We start from the raw sequence: 21,621 nt of genomic DNA, 5'->3' as shown, positions 1-21,621 counted from the left end.
ATGGCGACAGTAAACAGAATCAATGGGCCTCAGTCCGGAAAATGTTTTGGCCTGTACATAGGGAAGGACATACGGTATGATTCTAAATGTAGGATGTATCAGTCAGTATTGAGTTAAATTATTCTGCCACCTGAAGTAAAATTCACAGTGCATCATCTATTCTGGATCCTACAATGGGGAGATTCATATCACAAAAATCACAAATAACTTGTCAATGGTAAATTCACTCCGACAATTCTCACAAACCACTTCCACTTCTTGAATTTGATAACAAATAATCACTGCTAAATTGATTTCTGCAATCAGCCAAGAAACAAATTTTGTCTTTTTGAATGAACAACACCTGCTTTAAAGGGCACTATTTAAATTTTGAGTTAATTCATAAGCTGTGCTCAACTCATATTATCAGTAATGTACTCCATGTAAAGTTCCCAAAATCACTCACAAGTCTTACAATTACTGCTCATTACAAACTGCCTGTACCAAAGTAAAATAATTGACAAATTTTGATCAGGGTTTTGGGGCATTTTTCCAAATGGAAAAATTCTATCACAGAAACTTCATTTTTATCCTGAATGATCCATCAAGTGACCATAAACGTTTATAAGAAATTAATTTTTTGTATGTAAGGTAATGGAGAGCTATTGTTGCACGCTTGCTTTGCACCTCTCTGTTCCCAAGTTTTGTTCCTGTGCTCAGGCATGTGTAAGAGCAGTGTTCACCCACATGAGGCTGGTGGTATTATCTGGTGTCTCCTGTTTCTCCACTATGAAAGACAACATTAAACTAATACTTGCATGAGGCTGGTGGTATTCTCTGGCGTCTCCTGTTTCCTCCACTGTGAAAGACAACATTAAACCAACACCCAGGCCTACAAGAGCATGTTAGTGTGCAATGTACAGCTGATGTAAAGTAAATCATTGAAACTAAACACCTCTGCACTTCATTCAAATGATTATGGTACATGTATATAGCTAGGGGGAAAAAATCATTTACATTTACTCCCATGCAAATACAAAACCTATGAGTCTTAGATTGATGTTTCTATTAACCACTTTTAGGATCCAGCATACATGCAGGCTGAATTTCATTTCAGATGACTGATTCTCCTTATTATATGGACTTCTTCACCAGCGGCCACCTCTTCCATACATCCAGTTTTCTTATCACTGACAAAATTGTGTAAATGTACCCTTCATGGGCTGCCACCCCTCTGATGCTGCATGCAGCTAGCATTTTAGACCAGAAATGGCAAATTTACTTCCTACAAGTGGCTGTATTTTCTCCAACATGTGTCCAAAACCGATATTTAATACATACAGTAAAGGAAGTAAAAAAATAATCTCTACTGATGGTTAACATAGTTTAATTAGCTTTTATAGATTCACACACGAAGAAAAATGAACCTTGAATAAAACGGAGTACCTGGCAAACACAGAAAAATCATGTGATAGTACACGTATCACTTCCTTTATAAACAAGACATTTTGTCTACTTTACAAAAGTTTCATCTGCATGATTAAAGTGCATTACAATTAGCAACATAGGGACAAATCACCACAAAACTTTAACATGTCATCACTTAAATGGAAAATTCTTACTTTCAATGAAAAAGTACAAGTTATTAGGCTTGACAACATTGGGCAGAGTTCAAGAGTTCTTTCCAAAAATTTGATGTTTGAAAGTCTCCAATAAACAATATCGTATAGATAACCACAATATTCTGCAGCAGTGATAAAATGGAGTAAATAGAAAGAGAGTAATTCTTAATCAAGTGAAGTTTACACGAAGATTTAAATGATGTTTTAGAATGGTTTTGCAATATGCATGCCAACAATACCCCACTCACATTTCACACATAAGAATCAAAAACTGTTCATGTTCACTTGAAATATGCCCATTCTTAAGACAAGAATAACCTTTCAGCAGTTCACGTTGCTTTTATATTAAATGCTCTGAAGTTACATGTAGTTTCTTACTACATACATACACTCTAATAAATACAGTCCCCCTCTGGAAAGGCCACCCATCTTATAAGGCCAATTTCCCAGTGCAGAAGGGGTGGCCGTATAAGAGGGCAACCATTGTGTGTGTGTGTGTGTGTGTGGAACTATATCACAGTCATCTGGTTAAATGGGGGCATTCTGTATCTACTGTGACAAGATTTTGCTCCAAATTTCCAAATTTGTCTTTACATTAAATATATTTTGTACTGCTACTCACCATCAGTGCAGCAAATATAGTAAATGGGAAGAAAAAAACTCTTCAAGCAAGAGGACTGTGCCAGGGTCAATATGCCTGCTAAAGACTCTACAATAATCAGTTTCTCAACCATGTACTTTTAAACACTGTGTCAGCATGTCAGCACAAATCAGACTTTTAGAACAAAACTTTTTGTTCATCAAGCCTGAATTAAAGAGAAAAAATATACCAATAGCAAAAATGCAACTTTACTTATCATCCTCGAACACATCTTTCAGGTCTGGAGCAAATAAAATGTTATAAACAGACAATTTTTAATATTTTCTTAAATGGTTCAGACACTTATTCACAAATTACATACAAATTATACCAAGAAAAACTTTTAGATTAAAAGTTTTTGTTGTTGTAGGGTTTAACGCCATTTATCAGCACATGATAGGCTATACATGGCGGCCAGTATTAATAGTGGAGGAAGAACATGGAAAAACCCCAGAAAGAACCACCGACCCACGAGAAGCTACTGGCAAGCTTTCTCACATACCCACATTAGCCGAATCTGAGACTCAAACTCACACAGACAGAGGTGAGATGGCAGTCATCCATAAAGAAGAGCACTTTAGACCATTCGGGGCCCCTTTGATTAAAAGTTATTTTTCCTCTAATGTGCAACTGTAATCCAATTCCTAATGCTCCTGAACTAAGCCAATGGTTTGCCAACTTTGGATAATTCTTTGATGTTTCTTTATTTATATTGATATTTTAACATATTACAGTCAAACCTGGTTATCTCGATTAAATCAGGTTGTCAAAAAATCATCAACATAACCGGGTTCCAAGATATCAGGGTTTAGTTGACAAATCCACTGTGAAACAAGGATATGAAGCACCAAAAATGAGTTTTGTTTCTAAAAACAAATGGTATTTCCAATGCACAATAAAAATACAATTCAGTCATGCCTTGTTGCAGAAAAAAGAAGATTGGAGGTCTTTTAAACAAGATTAAGTAACAAATCACACATTTTGACATTTAAGTTACTGCAAAAATGTCTGGTTTAAAATGGTATTCATTTCCCTGTGAATAGCCTGATCCCTGTAGTAGCCTCAGCAATCCTGATTTTCTCAAGCTGTCCAAAATCTAAGCCAATTTAAGTATGTGTACATTTTACTATACTTTAAAAAAAAAGTATTTTATTTTGTTATAGTTGACTTGTGACTAGCAGCAAAATGTAACTGACAAATATGAAAATCGATCATTTTTTGTTGATAGTCAGAGGTTCCTTTACACCAATATATGTTGGTTTTACCAATACAATTTGTCTCTGTACCGGAAAAAGACGAGAATATTGGAATTCATGTACTGACAAACTGTAAATTGCGTTTCAAGTCTTTAAAGTTAACTGTCTAAACATCAAATTCTCTATGAAGCCAACTTATGCCATTCATACAGTCGTAGTCCCATATCATTCTCGAATGTTTTCAGTGACCATCGGCAAGAACACAGCACCAGAAGGAGAGTCGGCTTTGATGGATTATATGACCCTATGATCCTCCCTGGTATCCCATGACCTTGCATCATATGCCATCTTGACGTATCAGTCCCTAACCCTCCACCTTTATCTGCTACTAAGAGAAACCTCCGTATGATAAATAGAACCAAACTAATGCACGACATCCAAGCTAACCTAACAAATTGCTTACCTCCTACCACAGAACAACTCGATAACTGCCTGCGTTCATTGCTTGACAAACATGCCCCAGCTACCAAGTGCAGAGTATCAATTCAAAAGTGTTCTCCATTGTATAGCAGTGTTTGGGACCAGCTTCGCACTGCTAAAAGAGACTGCCGTAAAGCTGACAAACTCTGGCTCACTATTCATAAGCAAATCTATGAAGCCACTAAGAAGGATGTCACAAATATAGTCCATGCAGCGAAATCAGCCCACTACACTACTAAGATCATGGAAAGTTCCAGCTGCAAAAAGCTCTTCGAGATTACTAACAAGCTAATGTCAAGGAACAAATCTACACCACTTCCAACTACCTTCTCTCCAGTCTACCGTCCGGACATGTTTGCTGATTTCTTCCGTGACAAAGTACAAACCATTAGAGATAAGCTTGACACCACAATTTCAATTGACTCATCACCATACAGTTGGGATACAGAGTTTGAGCTGCAACCATTAGTGGCATTTGAACCTGTCTGTATGGATTTCGTACGTACAATCCTGATAAAGAGTGCACCAAAGTCATGTGAACTTGATCCAATTCCAACATCACTGCTGCTTGAGTGCTTACATCCAGTATTGCCTTCAATAACTGATGTTATTAATATCTCTCTCAACCGGGGAATTCCCATAATTTTTCAAAACTGCCATTGTAAAGCCTCTGCTGAAGAAACCAACACTAGACCATAACACTTTAAAGAACTACTGCCCAGTTTCTAATCTCCCATTCATACAAAAAATCTTAGATAATGTTGTTTTATCCCAGCTTGTATCTCATCTAAATTCAAACAGTCTTTTTAGCAATGTACAATCTGCATATCGCCCTTGCACAGTACTGAAACTACTCGTATAAGAGTAGTTAATGACATTCTCTCTGTGTTGGACAGTGGAAAGATTACAGTCCTCACCCTCCTTGATTTGTCTGCAGCATTTGACATAATAGACCATAATATATTACTTCACCGTCTCCAGCATGTATTTGGCATTCATGATACAGCCTTACCATGGTTCAAGTCCTACTTGGTCAACAGGACACAAATTGTATCTGCAAATGGAATACACTCCAGCCCAGTTGATGTATGTTGTGGTGTTCCACAGGGGTCTGTTATTGGACCTGTTCTATTCATTCTGTACACTTAGTTGCTCTCAAGTGTCATAGATCATCATCCAGTGTCTCACCAATTGTACCCTGATGACACCCAAATATACAAATCTAGCCACCCAACTGAAGTTCTTGCTACCATCCAAGGTGTAGAGAGGTGCATTTCTGATGTGAAATCATGGATGACATGTAACAAGCTGCAGACGAATGATGATAAAACTGAGGCCATTCTGATCACAACACAAATACTTTCTCATTCACATCCTTTATCTCAAACAATAAATATCAGCAACAACAACATTAAATTCATACAATCAGTACGAAACCTAGGTGTTACTCTGGACAGTCTCTCACATTGCATCAACATGTCATGAACATATGCAAGGCTGCATATCTTGAGCTGAGACGCATCAGCTCAATTTGCAAATATCTTTCAGTTGATGCCACTAAAACACTTGTGTGTTCATTAGTACTTTCAAGGCTGGACTATTGTAACTCAATTCTGTCTGGTTCATCTCAATATCTGCTCCAGAAACTTCAAAAAGTTCAAAACACAGCTGCTCGGATCATACTTAAAGTACCACGATCAGAGCACATGTCCCCACTGCTCTGTACCCTACACTGGCTATCCATTCCATCCAGAATCAAACACAAAATTTGTTCTCTGTGCTACGTTTTACTGTCGGACTCAAGTCCAACATACCTATCTGACCTCACCAGCAAGATACTTAAGCTCCTCTTCTGATAATCGTATACTCATTATTCCCACTATGAAAACAAAGCTATATGGACAGCATTCTTTTGCATAACAGGGCACAGCAATATGGAATGAATTGCCCACTGAACTCTGACACAAAGACACAGTGATCACATTCAAGGGGGCTCTCAAACCTCACTTATTTTGACTGCAAGAACAAGCTTAAAGACCTAATAATGTTTCCTACCTTAAATATTCTCAGCATGTTTTTTTTAAAATGTTTTCTAATTTCATGGTGTTTATTTTTGTAATCATATCATTATATGTTTTTTATCTGATAGGTGCTGTCTAATGTTGTAAAGCGCTTTGAGCTTTTAAAGATTAGGCGCTATACAAAGTCCTCATTATTATTATCATTATTATTATATAATCAAGATAAAAACAATACAAATGAAAGCACTCCTCTTTCTGTTTCATAGACATTACTCTATCAGTCACTTTCTGATTCATTCTGTTTGTGTTGAAAAATATGTAATCATGGCACAGCGATGAACAACTTCATTGCCGAGTGGCCGAGTGGTCTAAAGCACTCTCCGTTACGGATCACTAGAGATGATACTTTTTTCAGAAAATAGTTTGATCTTGACTGTTCATTTTTTAAACACCAGGTGTTGATCTAAATCCTGACCATGATTCAAAATTTGTAGCAACCACATAAACAAGTTCTATTTTTATTTTAAAATGATTGGTTGTTGTTGAGGTCATGATGGAACTTCGTGTTTAAAATGTAAACAATTTTTTTTATTTTTTATTTCTTAGAGTAAAATGATTGGTCTTTGTCAGAGCCACACTGGGTGTATGTGTATCTTAACAAGTACCTAATTTCTATAAGCTTCTAGAACATGATCACGTGACCATTTTAGATGATGATATAACCTCTGTTTTTGAGATTTTTTTCTCAGTAGGATTAATTCTGTTATTTTTCTGGAATATAAGTGTGCTCATGTGAAACTGCTGAGCAAGGACAGCTTTTATAAAAATTTATTCAGCTATCCAAAACTGGAGTGATAGCTATTGTTTCTACTAAAACTGTAGACTTCAACACTACTGTTATTAGGATCACTAAAATTTTATTCTTGGATTAATTTTGGATTTGATTCTATAAAACCATAAGTTCATATTTTTTTAATATTTACAGAAATTTTCCAGGGAAATAAATTATTGTATTTTTTTTAAAAGCTTGTTTCTTCCACTCTTTCTTGTGTCACTGTTTATTCGTGCATAAACATGTGACATAAGACACTCTATGCAAGTGATAAACCATGCATTGATGAGATTGGTTGATTATCATTTATACCGGTAAAATTTGGTCTTGTACTGATTTTTCCATCCTTGCAGTATGAGGTACCATTAATAGTGGAAAGGTTGGGTTATTTCCATTAAAGTTTCTCTGAGACGGACATTAAAAGTTGCATCTCATCGAAGTAAGCAGGACCACGTTACTTAGGTCAAAACTTATGCCCGCCATAACAGGATTATCAACTTTACAGCATTTGAGGTAAGCAGGAAAAATTAGCAAAACAAAGGATTTCATTTTACTTGACCAAAATGCTCAACATACATGGATTCTCAAGATAACTGAGGTCGAGATAAATGGGTTTGACTGTAACAGTATTAAACTTACACGCCAGAAACCATGTTGTGGGTGTTATACAAAACACCAGACACCACGTTGTGGGTGTTATACAAACACCAGACACAATGTTGTGGGTGTTATACAAAACACCAGACACCATGCTGTGGGTGTTATACAAAACACCAGACACCATGTTGTGGGTCTTATACAAACACCAGACACCATGTTGTGGGTGTTAAACAAAACACCAGACACCATGCTGTGGGTGTTACACAAACACCAGACACCATGTTGTGGGTGTTATACAAACACCAGACACCATGTTGTGGGTGTTAAACAAAACACCAGACACCATGCTGTGGGTGTTACACAAACACCAGACACCATGTTGTGGGTGTTATACAAACACCAGACACCATGTTGTGGATGTTATACAAAACACCAGACACCATGTTGTGGGTGTTATACAAACACCAGACACCGTGTTGTGGGTGTTAAACAAAACACCAGACACCATGCTGTGGGTGTTACACAAACACCAGACACCATGTTGTGGGTGTTATACAAACACCAGACACCGTGTTGTGGGTGTTATACAAAACACCAGACACCATGTTGTGGGTGTTATACAAACACCAGACACAATGTTGTGGATGTTATACATAATTGTTCAAAACTCCTGACTTCTAGTGTACACAGTCTGTATTAATAAATATAAATACAAACTCTCTCTCTCACACACACAGAAAAATATACATGTGTGTTAATGCTCACCAACATAAATAGGGTGTCCATCAATTAAGTGTTACTTACTTATAATGTAGTAAATCAGAGCAATATAAATTGCACAAATGTACCTGTAATTTCTCTGTATTCTGTGCAAGACTAGATAGGGTGTGCTTCAGAGTATCTTCAAACTCCTGACCTGCTGCTTCACTGTCACCTAGGAAACAGAAATGAAATGCGTCCTTATGTTTTCTGATAGATCAAAAGATTTTCATTTGTCACCTAAGAAACACAAAAAATGTGTTCTTATGTTTTCTTACTCAAAATGAGAATTTACATTATCTTGGTTTGATATTTCTAAAAATGTCTGGATTTTGTTTCAGACATAGAGATGCTTAAAATTTTAAAACTATATTAATATTTGAAATATTGTTGATTCTTGAAGAGAATTTGGATATAAATTATTTCTAAAATTTGAAGAAATCTTCAAAATTCCCTCAGCCTCTTTTCAGGAAAATTCAAAATACAACTGTATTTTAATTGATTACTCATTTCTGCCAGCTCAATTTTCATTGCAAAATTGATTAATGCCAATCTGACAATTAGAAAAATATTAAAACATTTGAAAATCTCAATCTGAGATATTAATAAGAGTTCAAGTTTTTTTTTATGGAAAAATATTAACTTATTTAATATGAGTCATACTACACCTCTCCCTCGATAACTCGCACATAACGGGGTCCACAAACATAGACCTCACTATAAGCAAGGCGCGAGTTGCAGAGGGACTTCCAAAAATTGCTATTTTTGTTTATTTATGCATTCAGAAATGAAGTTTTGTGTGTTGGCAGGCTTGTGGTCAATTTCAGTAACACTGTACCATAATTTTGAAACTGACACTAAAATATGACTCATTTTCCATCATTTTCAGACAGGAGATAACAGTTAAAATTGCAACTTAAACAATTTTATTATGCAATGAAGAATGTAATAGGTACATGTATCATAATGTATGGGCAACACAGAATATGGAACAGCTCATTTAAGTTCAGCCACTGATGATTTGCATGATAAATGTAGAAAAGTAATTAAAAAACGCTGATGCCTGCTTTTTCTTGTTTAAGTTTCATTGTTATGCATTTCTGATGGTGTCTTTACACTGATTATAAAATGTATTCTAAAGGGTCAACCGTGTTGATATGTTTTAAGATTTAATCATTCTAATAGGGAGAGAGAGAAAAAAGGGAAAAACAAACAGGCCTAAATATGAAAATATAGGTCGGAAGAACATACATAAGGAAAGATATACTTCCTAAATGGAAAAAGAAAGTAGCTCCAAAAGAGATATCACCACTATGGCGATAAAAGTGGTCTCAGCACTCTGACTATATTATTTTTCTCCCCCAGATATATTTCAGTACCTCATTATGAAGTATATAATTAAAATACAGCCGATACCTTTATGAGGCCTGTAAATTTCACCAGAACTAAAGTACTTATGATGTCTCTGCCAATACTAAGAGGGGTATTTAAAACTGCATCACTGAAAACAGTAAACTACCTGAAGCAAACTAGTTTAATTTCTATTAATTCTGAAGGGAGACACAACTGTATGCAAATAAGCAACAAAAAAAACCCCAAACAACTGAGCATTCATATGTGCTTAGTTCTGACAATGTTCAATTAACGAGAAAATAAATTTGTATAAAATAATTGTATATATGGTTTGCAAAGTTTGAACAACAACCTCCCACATCTGGAGTGGAAGCTCTAACCACTATGCCACTAGAATGGTCAGCTTAAGGGTTTAAAGTTTTTTCTAAGTTCTCAGACAAACATTTGAAGATGACAAAGCATGTAAAGCTATTCTTCATATGTATAATGGAGGAATAACAATGTTTTAAAGGCCATCTACAATGCATCCTGTTTCATAGTTGAAATGTACCATTGTTAAAAATTAGAAGACCCTTTTTTTTAAAAAAAAGTTATTTTGACACATTCTGTCCATACATTACTGAAACCAGCCTGAACCAGGTTTACTCATGAGAGAAGCTGTTCCACCAGTGCAAGGATATTTGCTGAGTTAAAGTGAACGTGATGGAGCATACAGCAGTGATCGTTAGTCGCTTTTTGGCTAAACAAAACATCATCAGGTGTGTGAAGTCAAGTAGGGAGCAAGACAACACCAAGTTCATGCCTAACTTTGACATGGTGTTAAAGGCTTGTTTGTGCACTTTATTAACATCTAGACAAGGTACCGGTATATGTGAGGGAAAATATCTCTGAAAAGATTTTTTTTTACCAGTGGGCCAAGAAAGTTGCAGATCTCTAAACTGCAGATCAATAAGTTCACATATCAAAAGTTTACAAATATATACAATTTTGTTTTTAAAAAAATGATATAACAACAAGAAAAATTTCATCAGATAATCTACATGTGTGCAAACATCACCACAAATTTAACTTGTCTGTGTCAAGCAGGTTTTACTTAATAGGCATGTTAACAAGGTTTTGATCAAAAAGCATATGTCTTACAATGCTTATAAAAGTATATCCCCCAGAAAAAAAACAGCTGAAAAATCACAAAGATTGCCTGAAAATCTAACTGATCTGGTCATTTGAGCCAAAACAGATGTATTGGCCAGACCAAAACAAATGACTGTTAGCTAACTTGACATACCAGACACTGGACATAAGATGCCCACAATGATCACCACATCAAATTGTTTAGTCATTATGATTTATAAATGGTCAATCACTTGATAGACAAAAGACATGTGAAAGTTTATCTATTGGATATTGTAATGATAATAAGAGAGCTTGCGCACATGGACGCCTGCAGGATTTTTTGCAGGTGGGTTGGTGGGGGTGTCAGTCAGTCATAGCCAGGAGAGTTAGTATAGTAAGCAGTCTGAAACTAAAGCTAATATATTTTCTCACCAACAATTAATTATTTTTTGTAAAAAGAAAATGGCAATATGCTATTTTTAATCTTTTTTGCAAACGTAAATCTTCTTAAATAATTTAATGGATTTTTTTTATACAAAAATACAAAGTGATATGTATGAAAAATTATGATACATTTAAATAATTATTATTTTGATAACTGGATTGTGTACACAAAATTAAAGGGTACAAAACAATACATGAAATATGGTAGTTTTGAGCAATTTTGCTAATGAACTCATATGGTCAAATGGAAATAAGGATGCAGGGTAGGATGGGAACAAATAAAGATGCCTCAATACATGTAATGAATATAAAAAAATTAGTTAAGAAAATCAATTTTATTTTGAATTAGGTTATAAATGTTTTATGTCTTGATAATTTAGGCTTGAGTAAAGATTAAACAAATTTACATAACCGGGATTGGCCCTTCTGCCAAAAACAACTGTCTACCCTTATTATTGTTGTAGTTTGTTTTATAATTAAACTAAATGTGATGCAGGAATTAAATGAAAAAGGAAATTCTAAACCAACCACAAGCACTGGCAGATTCTGCCAGTTTTTCTATCTGGTGCATCATGGCTGGGTCCTGGGAAAGAAATGACTTCATGGCTTCTTCAAACTGTTTTGCCATTTCATCTGAGAATTCCTCTGTAAATGTTTCTGATAAAGGATCATCACTGCTAGCTGAAGCTGGGTCTCTGACCTGAAAGTCAGTAACAAAAAAATGTAATTTATAAAAAATATTTGTTTTTCTCAAAATTGTGAGGTGACAACAATTAAAAAAACTTGTTACCAGCTCAGTTTCAATCCATGAAATGAAAATTTATCAGAATAAGATATTTGTTTTGCCATGATTTTCATTCTTGGTGGTTTTTTTTAAATCATAAGAAAAGATCATGCATTGTAACCATTTTATAACATGATGCATGTTTGAGTAAAATAGTTATGAATGTGTCCCTATTCCACAGTTAGAAATACATGCATATTTCACAGAACACACAAGTAAAACCAAAGGACAATTTGCTTGCATTTCAAATTATTCACTGGGTTCCAATTTTAGTGGTATTAATGGGTGTGGTAGACCACAAATTTAAAGTCAAAGCAAAATATCACCCAAGAGGACATTCTCCCCACCCCACACTCCTATCTACTTGTCATATGCAATGGAATGACATCGCCTATTTCTATCTTGTTGTTATTACCACAGCTATCTATAGTACTGTAAAATATACAATATGATAAGCACACAAATGACAAGGAACGCTGAAACTGACTACAATTTAATTAAAATGCAAAAGTTTATTAAATATAAAAGTTCACGTAATATTGTGATAATGCAACCCGACTTGTACTGTAGTAATAAGTGCTGATTTACTCACTGTCTGTGTCCTTCTTACTTTCCCAAAGCATGTATTGTTCCCATTTATAAATACATTTTTGTACATACCAACTAAATGCTAAATAAACAAACAGCTGATTAATCGTGCTTTCTCAAAACCAGTGTCAATCAGGTCCCTCCAAAGTACTATTTTGTCATTTCTGTTGATAAGCCACACTTTGTGTAAAATGTCTTAAACAAGACCTCATCTGAATGTGCATCTCCAATGTCCTCCAGTTCATTCAAGTACTGAACACCACTCATGAAATCATGATGTAAGTTCCACACTGTAAAAATTGTTAAGAGTTACCATACATGCAGCTGGTTTACAGTCATTGACTTTGTCCAAGGACCTAATGCCTAATTGTTGAACTTTATGTTTGAGAAGCATCTTAAAAAAAAACACCTGAGAAACTAATTACTTAAGATTAAGTTAGTGATACTAAATGTGTTAGCTCAGATAAGTGGAGAAAAAGTAAGATTTTCTATAATATCTCTGCATTAAAACCAGATGTTAGCAACGAATCTCATCAATAATCAACTTATAAATACTGCAGTACAGATTAAACCTGTCTGCTTGCAAATGTGTGGAATTAAATGTCAGAATAATCATGTACAAAGACATATACATCATTGGGGCCTGTGTAAATGATAGATCCATGGGTTTAGGTATCCACAAATATCTATTTTTGGCCCAAATCATGAAATTTGAAACCCATGATAATAAAGAGTTTTTAGAGCAAACTGATACAAAAAATATAAACCAACCTGAGGAATGGAGATGAATAACATCATGTACATCCCAACATTAGATTATATCACCAGTGAGATGTGCAAGTGTGATATCACCAAACGACAGCCAGACAGTTAATTCAGTTAACATGTAATGGCCTGTGAGAATTAAAGCTTGGCCCTTATCATGATACTATCTTTGAAAAAAATTGAAAATTAAATACAAATGTATCCATTGATACGAAGTTTTCAGGGCCAAATTTCTCTTTAAAGGTATGAAAGTTAGCAAATAGTGGTCTATATAGTGGCATGAAACAACTGCACCTAAGAAAACTATCAACAGAGATTAGTTGGTAAATACATTGCACACTTTATAAAACAAGTCACTATACCACTATCCCACTTATAACACAGGTATAGGCATGGACCTATTAACGTGATCAAATTTTCTTTAATCACTGCCAGTTAATTTATCTCACTTCGAGATCTTTGCGCATAAGAACCAGGTATAATGTAATTTCACAACATTACATACCATTTTTTAGTGTTTTAATGCACTATTATGTTACAGTCTTGTTGGGACATTCCACACAATAAAGTTCCCTTGCTTTTAATGTAGTCATATGTATGGTTGTCATACACAGCATAATAACGGGGGAAAATTCCTCACAATTCTCTCAAACTTATAATGTGGATTGCATTCACAGCTCCCTTTTACAGCATTATAAAGAGAGAATGTCCTTCAGTATAGTTCTTACTCATAATGTGTATCACTTTCTTTGCTCCCAATGACAGCATTATAAAGAGGGAATGTCCTTCAATATAGTTCTTACTGATAATGTGTATCACTTTCTTTGCTCCCTTTTACAGTATTATAAACAGGGAATGTCCTTCAATATAGTTCTTACTCATAATGTGTATCACTTTCTTTGCTCCCACTGACAGCATTATAAAGAAGGAACATCCTTCACTATAATTCTCCCTCACTTACAACATGGGTCCCTTCTAAGATTCCTATGAACATCAAAAAGATTAAGCACTGTACGCTTCAATAAAAACCTGCTGGCCCCACACTGCAAATATTCCAAATGACCTGAGTGAGGTCATAAAAAAAATCCAAACATTTCTATGCAAACTTTACCAAAGGCATAAAAGTATAAATTTATAAGAGCCAGGAATTTTACTAGCTGTAGGCAGATGAACAAGAAAGTCGCAATTTAAGTTGATGTACAATCTCAAAAGTACCATAAAATCCAAACAACCAATTTCTCGTTACAATGTACAATTCCCTCAACATAATGTAGCCAGCGAGATGAAGTTTTCAAAAATATTAGTCACTAAACAAAAAAGTTGTGACAGACTCAAATGAGTTTCTTTCTAGGGATTATGTAACTCATAAATTATTACCGCAGATCACAAAATGTTTAGCAAGCACAAAATATTTTTGAATATTACAAGGATATTTTATTTCTGGGATTTTCTACATGTCCACATCAGAATATGAACATCCTGTTTTTACTTAAAATTAAATACTTGCAACAACTTTTGACACAAAAATATTAAGACCTGCATACACTCAAATGGAATTTTTCCTAGTTATATATAAAAAGAGAATAGTATACAAAGTGACCATGGTTTCCATGATTCGGTTCTTTTTACGTTTCATTAAAAAAATATTCATGAATTGTGTCTGCCCCTCTACATAATGATCCAAAAGCATGAAATAGCAACACAACAATAGAAAGTCACTGTGACCTGCTTATTTATGAAAGGGACTATTAGTCCTCAAAAAAGAATGCACTCAACAGTAAGCCTATGGACTGTATATACAACTGAATGTAATATAGGGACAAGGAGCTACAAGCAAAAACTGAACATAGCACAAAGCATGAAAATAGGTAACTATGATCTAAAGCTTGCAGTAAACAGAGCTCAAGATTAATGTAATCAACAAATTTGATGACTGTACATGCATACTTTTCTGAGATAGGCAGGGTCCATTCTAGAATTCAAAAGTTCCCTACTCCATTTGACCAGAAAAGCTGTAATTTTCTAAATAACGAAATGATTTGCACTTTTTGTCTTGATATAAAAAATGCTTGCTATATTTCATTGCAATCCATCAAAAGCTGTGGGACTAGATACAAATACAAGAACAATACAGACTACATACAACTTTTAACATCCTGAGATTAGATTTCTCAACTGTAAATATGAAGAATGTCTAACAAGGATGCTAGTTTGAATCATACTGTTAATTAGCTACTGTGTTGTATCCCTGAGCAAGGGACATTACTCCAATTGCCTCAGCACTAAATGACCTTCATGAGTTGCAAGGTTCAACCAAGATGTCTGCTTGAGGGAACCACAAATCCATCAAGATTTTCAAAAGGAGCCACCAAGAACTTCAGCAATTTTTCTTCATGACATGGCTAGTGGTTACATGAAGATTAGATCAAGATTAGATCACAAATATATCCCAGTTTAGATCAGATCACAAATATACCCAATTTAGATTAGATCACAAATATACCCCAATTTAGATTAGGTCACAAATATATTCCAATTTAGATATATTCACAAAGATACCCCAAATTTATATTTGTAGTCATATTCCTATAATCATCATTATTCATCTAATAACAGAATACAGTATTATAATATTGCTTGTTCAGCTGATTACTGTTAACACATTAATCCTTATCGATGACTTAACAGGGCAGGAGGTAGTAGCCTACTGCCGAGCTCTGTAGCGTCATGGTCGTACGGGATACACTAAAGTGGGTGGCATTATAGAAAGGTGGACAGATGTAGCTCTACAATGATACCAAATAATCTGGAATATCTAGTTGCACTAAAAAATAAGATAAAAAAACTCATTTTTTACCCAACTTTTTTTCTACCCAAAATTCACCCATATTAGGAATCCGATTTTCTGTCCATATTTTAGACTTTTTGATCTCAGATCTAAGGCAAACCGGTATGAATTGCAAACAGACAGATGAGCCTTTGCAAAAAGTAGGATAAGATGGGCATTTGGAATAAAGAGTGGTCTCGATACAAAAATAATGGTTCCATTTAGCAACAACAAAAAAAAAGACCTCCAACTTTTACCCTTCTGCTCATGCGCAAGTCAAATAGCCAATGAAAAACGATGTTTCTAACACAACTGGGCAGTATGTTATTGAAAGATCACAAGGGATTTGGTGTTTTTGGATCTATTCAGAAATAGCTTTCAAAATGTGTTTCCTACTAGCTTTTCAGGCGAAAATCACAAAAACTTCCAGGGCTTAATGTGTTTAACAGTGCATTTTGATGACGTCACCAAATTTGACTATTCCTTGCGTATTTAATCCCTTGTGCATTGACATTGCACATAAATTACAAATTTAGCAATTCCCTGACGATTTGTAAAAAAAAAAAATCCTTGTTAACACATTAACCCCTAGCAACAACTTAACAAGGCAGGAGGTAGTAGCCTAAAGTGGGTGGTATTATAGAAAGGTAGACAGATGTATCTCTACAATCGTACCAAATAATCTGGAATATCTAGTTGCACTACAAAATACAGATAAAAAAAACCTCATTTTTTAGACCTGACTTTTTTTCTACCCAAAATTTGCACGTGGTCGGAACTTGATTTTGTGTGCGGATTTTAGACTTTTTGATCTCAGATCTAAGGTAAACTGGCATGAACTGCAAACAGACAGATGAGCCTTTGCAAAAAGTAGGATAAGATGGGCATTTGGAATAAAGTGTGGTCTCGATACAAAAATAATGGCTCTGTTTAGCAAAAAGAAAGTGAAAAAATAAAAGTTTTACCCTTCTGCTCATGCACGAGTCAAATAGCCAATGAAAAAAACAATGTTTCTACCACAACTATTGAAAGATCAACTGGTGTTTTCGGATCTATTCAGAAATAACTTTCAAAATGTGTTTCCTACTCGATTTTCAGATGAAAATCACAAAAACCTCCAGGGGTTAATGTGTTAACAAGCTGCATAAATCCAGAAAACAAACACTTTTCTAAGGTACCTTAGTGCCTCCATCACCTCCGCCTGCTGCAGAAGCACCCGACACTGGCTCCTCCTCTGCATGAAAATCAGCTAAGGCACCTAAAATTATAAATAAAGTTGCAGCATTCACTCAACTGTTAAATGCAAATCATAAAACTACAAGCAGAACATTATAGCTACATGTAATTTAGCAAGGAAGCTGATAACGAAAGTGCTCTTCATTTCAAGTATTGAAATATAATGCGACAAAAGAGATAATAAAACCAATGTTTAATAAGAAAGATAACCAATATTCTGACAGCCATCAAATCTCAATAATGCTACAAAATGATTGTTCATGATATTTTCTGCACCACACAACCAGTGTATAAATCTGAGGAACAAGTAAAAATACCTTAATACATTACTACCCATCATCCTAAGTCACAGACGGCAATCTGATGTGCTCCTTTATATCCTTTGACTGCTTGTATGGAGATTTTCTCATTTAAATGAGTCAATCTTGTTTCTCTTTCACACACACTCAGCAAATTTCACCAACATGTAGGAGACTGTGACACTGTGCTGTTGACATATTTTTGTTTATGCATACCCTCAAAAAACAAGCAAATCTCAACACACCTGGCTTGTGGTGATGGTCACTACTTTAATGTGTGATATAGGAAACTCTGAATGGAAACATTTTATGTCACACACATGAAATCAATTTCAGTTTTCACATCCACATTCAACAGACTGAGGTAACAAGAAATAATCAAAGTACTCAGAGTACTAATACATTAGCGATTCTAGTTACCCTAGTTTACATAAGATCATATGGAATAACACAACTCCAGCTATATTGTTATTTGAGGTCATATTTAATATCACAAACATTCTGCTCTAAATAAACTTTAAAATATATTCTAAATCTTCTTCTCTTATGTGTAACAATGGAATTTACATTAGCATCATCCATAAACAAATAATGACCTAAAAGGTAAGTGGATATATAATTTTAATAAAAGCATAAACGCTGTTACTATAAATAACAATACAATTTGTATACTTGGTATGAAAAATTGGTCTTACTCCTAATATTTTCCCCAGAAATATAACAAAAGCTTCAAAAACTTCAACATCACTGTACATCCTCAAAATGACTTAATAATACATGCCAATTTCATTCAAATTTGTAAAGCTACAATGAAGAACTGGTAGTCGAGAATGCATTATGCCCAAATATTCTATCACAAAGACCTTTATGGCACGTGAATGAACTTTAATTAACATCTCCATATCTTTATATTTTGCACACAAAAACAATATCAGCAGGCACCTGTTGTTAGTGATTACATATTGTTACATAATATGACACACATATATAATGACTAGACAGAATCGTTTAACATTGCCTCTCCCTCAAGGTTAAGATCACAGCAAGAGGGAATGTAACTATGTGACTTGTATCCTAGTCTAGAGTATAACTTCCAATTCCAAAAAGATATTTTAATGAAACTTTGCCCAATTATTCATAGATATGGCATTGACAACAGCCATGTATTCCCTCCACCCAGGTCAAGGCCACAGCAAGGAAAGATATGGATTTGAAACTTTCCTCAATTATCCATAGATGTGGCATTGACAACTCCCATGTATTCCCTCCACCCAGGTCAAGGTCACAGCAAGGAAAGATAGGGATCTGAAGCTTTAGCCAATTATATATCAGATATAGACAGCATGTCCCTTCACATGGTCATGCCCCCTACCTCAAAGTCAAGATTATGTATCATTACTTAAACAGGATGCATTTGTCTGATTAAATATGGTTGCAAATACACCTCCTGCATCATTACATCATTATCATGCATTTGTCTGATGAAACCATGATTACAAATGCACGTTCTGTATCATTACTTAAATAACATGTGCTTGTCTGATATAACTTATTGTAAACTTCAACTAAACACAGTGGTGTCATTTACTGAATTGCCCTTGCTAGTGAATGTCCTAGACTTAAAGAAAGAATAAACATGACAATATGCATGGTATCTAATACTGTTACTTATACAAAACATTCAGAAAATCTGGACTTTATTAGATGTCCCGGGGCCCCGAGTTACCGAGTGGTCTAAAGCGTTCTCCGTTACGGATCACTGCCATCTCACCTCTGTCTGCGTTGGTTCGAGTCTAGGATTCGGCTAATGTGGGTATGTGAGAAAGCTTGCCAGTAGCTTCTCGTGGGTCGGTGGTTCTTCCTGGGGTTTTCCTGGGTTCTTCCTCCACCATTAATACTGGCCGCCATGCATAGCCTATCGTGTGCTGAAAAATGGCGTTAAACCTCACAATAACAATAACAATAACATTAGATGTTCTTGCTTTTTCTCCATAAAAATTCAGAAAATGTTTTATGCCAGCATCTGTTAAACATAGGATCCATATATTTACATGCAGATTAATTTCATCAATTAAATTTAAAGTGGTTCAAGAGAAAAGCATATTTGGTTATTATTGATTATTTGTATAAACTGCCAAATGTTCCAAATATAAATGTGTGTGCATGCATGTGATTTGGATTTTTAACGCAGCTTTAAAAATTTCTCAGTCATATCTCTATGATGTCTGCAGTGTGGCAGTTAATAGCGATGTCTAGTAATGAGGCATCATGCCACAGACACCAGGCTGACAAGTCCTAACACTAACCTCTAAACGCTGAATGCCATTCGAGGCAGCTGCAAGTACCATTTTTATAAGTTTCTGGTATGACTCAGCAGGGGTTCAAACCCATGACCTCCTACATCTGAGATAGACACTCTAACCACCAAAGCAGTAAATATAAACATTAAATAATGTGCAACTAATTAGATTAAATATATGACATACCATAAACAAGCATATACATGTGATAGCATTGATAAAAGCAATAAACAATTCAAGCATTTTAATATTGCAGTGTAATTTTATCATGTTCAGTGGCTTTTAGCATGGTTAGGCAAAGCGGTTATTGACTGCATCTGATACACACAAACAATACCAACATGGTTTTGGTAGGACTATGGCATCTTTTATAAAGCACAATACTGCAAAATCACTCCCAACACTGCACATTCCATGTTAATTTATATAGAAGCTTTATATATATATATATATATATATATATATATATATATATATATATATATATATATATATATACACACAATATGTAGCATTAAAATTTATATGCTGAATAGTTTTTCTATTTTATTTTATATATTTTCTTAAGTATTAAATTCAAGAATCAGTTTAATCTGTTTTTTGCTAACTACAACCCGTACTTAAATTCAAAAATCATGTATCCTAAATAAAAATTCAATTACAAATGATTTTATGGGGAACAACTCTTCAAAACCAAAAATCCACGATTCTCAACAAACATGATCTACTCTTCTGACCTCCATAGGGGTAATAAGTTCAGTGTTGTTGCAAAATTAGTCCATTAATACAAGTGGGTCTTGCTTATTATCAAAGCCATCCAAGATCTTGATAAGATAAGCCCATATTTAAAATCTGTATGAAATCGGATCAGAACCCTGGCTTCCAACATAACACATTCACATCACCAAACTGGAATGAGTGGGTCTCACCTTTTCTTGAACTTGGCCGAGATCTTAATGACGTAAGCAAATATTCCACAATGGATCAAAACTGGATAAGAAATATGGCCTTAAGACTGGTTACAAATTCAATCAGATGCATGATTACATTGTTAGTATACAAGGATCTTGCTCATTACCGACAGTGCTGATGGAAAACAAATTCAGCCACAGACCCATGGCGAGTGACCTTAAAATAATCACAAGCCATGATCCAAATTCCACTAACTCAGGCTCAAATTCCATGTGCCCTGAAGGGCCCTGTTTTTACCATTATTTTGACACAAAGATAACACTGTTCTACTTTAAAATGAAACGAAACGCACACAAGTAACACTTAAACATTAAAATTCAACTCATGTTTATTGGCTTTTGAAAACAATTCACAACATGTACTGTTTTCCTCTAGGTCCTGACGTCAGCCACTATCCAATTGTTCCAGTACTAAAAGAATTTTTCCGATAACAGGCACAATGACATGTCTCTCTAAATAATTTCACTTGCCATGATGCCTGACATAGTTTTGAAACACAACATTAGAGTTCCTTATCACTAAAATTATTTAATGGTCATCAGATTTCCTCTACTATATTCAAAACATGTAGCAAAATAGCTAATATATCTTGTGTTATATGCAGAAGTTTGGTATGCTATGCACAGTAAATAAGTACCATTTATACTTATAAGTTGAAGCCGAATGCAAACAACAGATCCTGATTTGAGAAGACCAGTTCTATCTTGTTTGTTCTACTCAAGTGATTAATGAATTAACAGTCTGGAAAGGTTATTCTAATAAATGCTTAAATGAAAACAAGATTCGGAATGGACAGTTTAATAGTGCTGTT

At 34.8% G+C, this 21,621-nt stretch overlaps 1 protein-coding gene across 1 annotated transcript in view; it reads right to left on the bottom strand.

Moving 5' to 3' along the window:
* The window catches only part of LOC149793464 (peroxisomal biogenesis factor 19-like), a 63,458-nt gene that overhangs the window by 28,406 nt on the left and 13,431 nt on the right, over positions 1 to 21,621 (bottom strand). The window contains exons 2-4 of the mRNA XM_089967457.1: positions 17,182 to 17,261; positions 11,568 to 11,739; positions 8,219 to 8,304 (exon numbers count right to left, since the gene is read on the bottom strand). Coding sequence (XP_089823583.1) covers positions 8,219 to 8,304; positions 11,568 to 11,739; positions 17,182 to 17,261 — 338 coding nt within the window. The remainder of the gene's footprint in view (positions 1 to 8,218; positions 8,305 to 11,567; positions 11,740 to 17,181; positions 17,262 to 21,621) is intronic.

The sequence above is a fragment of the Sinohyriopsis cumingii genome, chromosome 8 (assembly GCF_028554795.1).
Source record: "Sinohyriopsis cumingii isolate HCF-2022 chromosome 8, ASM2855479v2, whole genome shotgun sequence".
In the NCBI taxonomy this organism is placed as follows: Eukaryota; Metazoa; Mollusca; class Bivalvia; order Unionida; family Unionidae; genus Sinohyriopsis; species Sinohyriopsis cumingii.
Note: the sequence above shows the minus strand (reverse complement) of the source record. Positions and strands in the feature narration are given on the sequence as shown.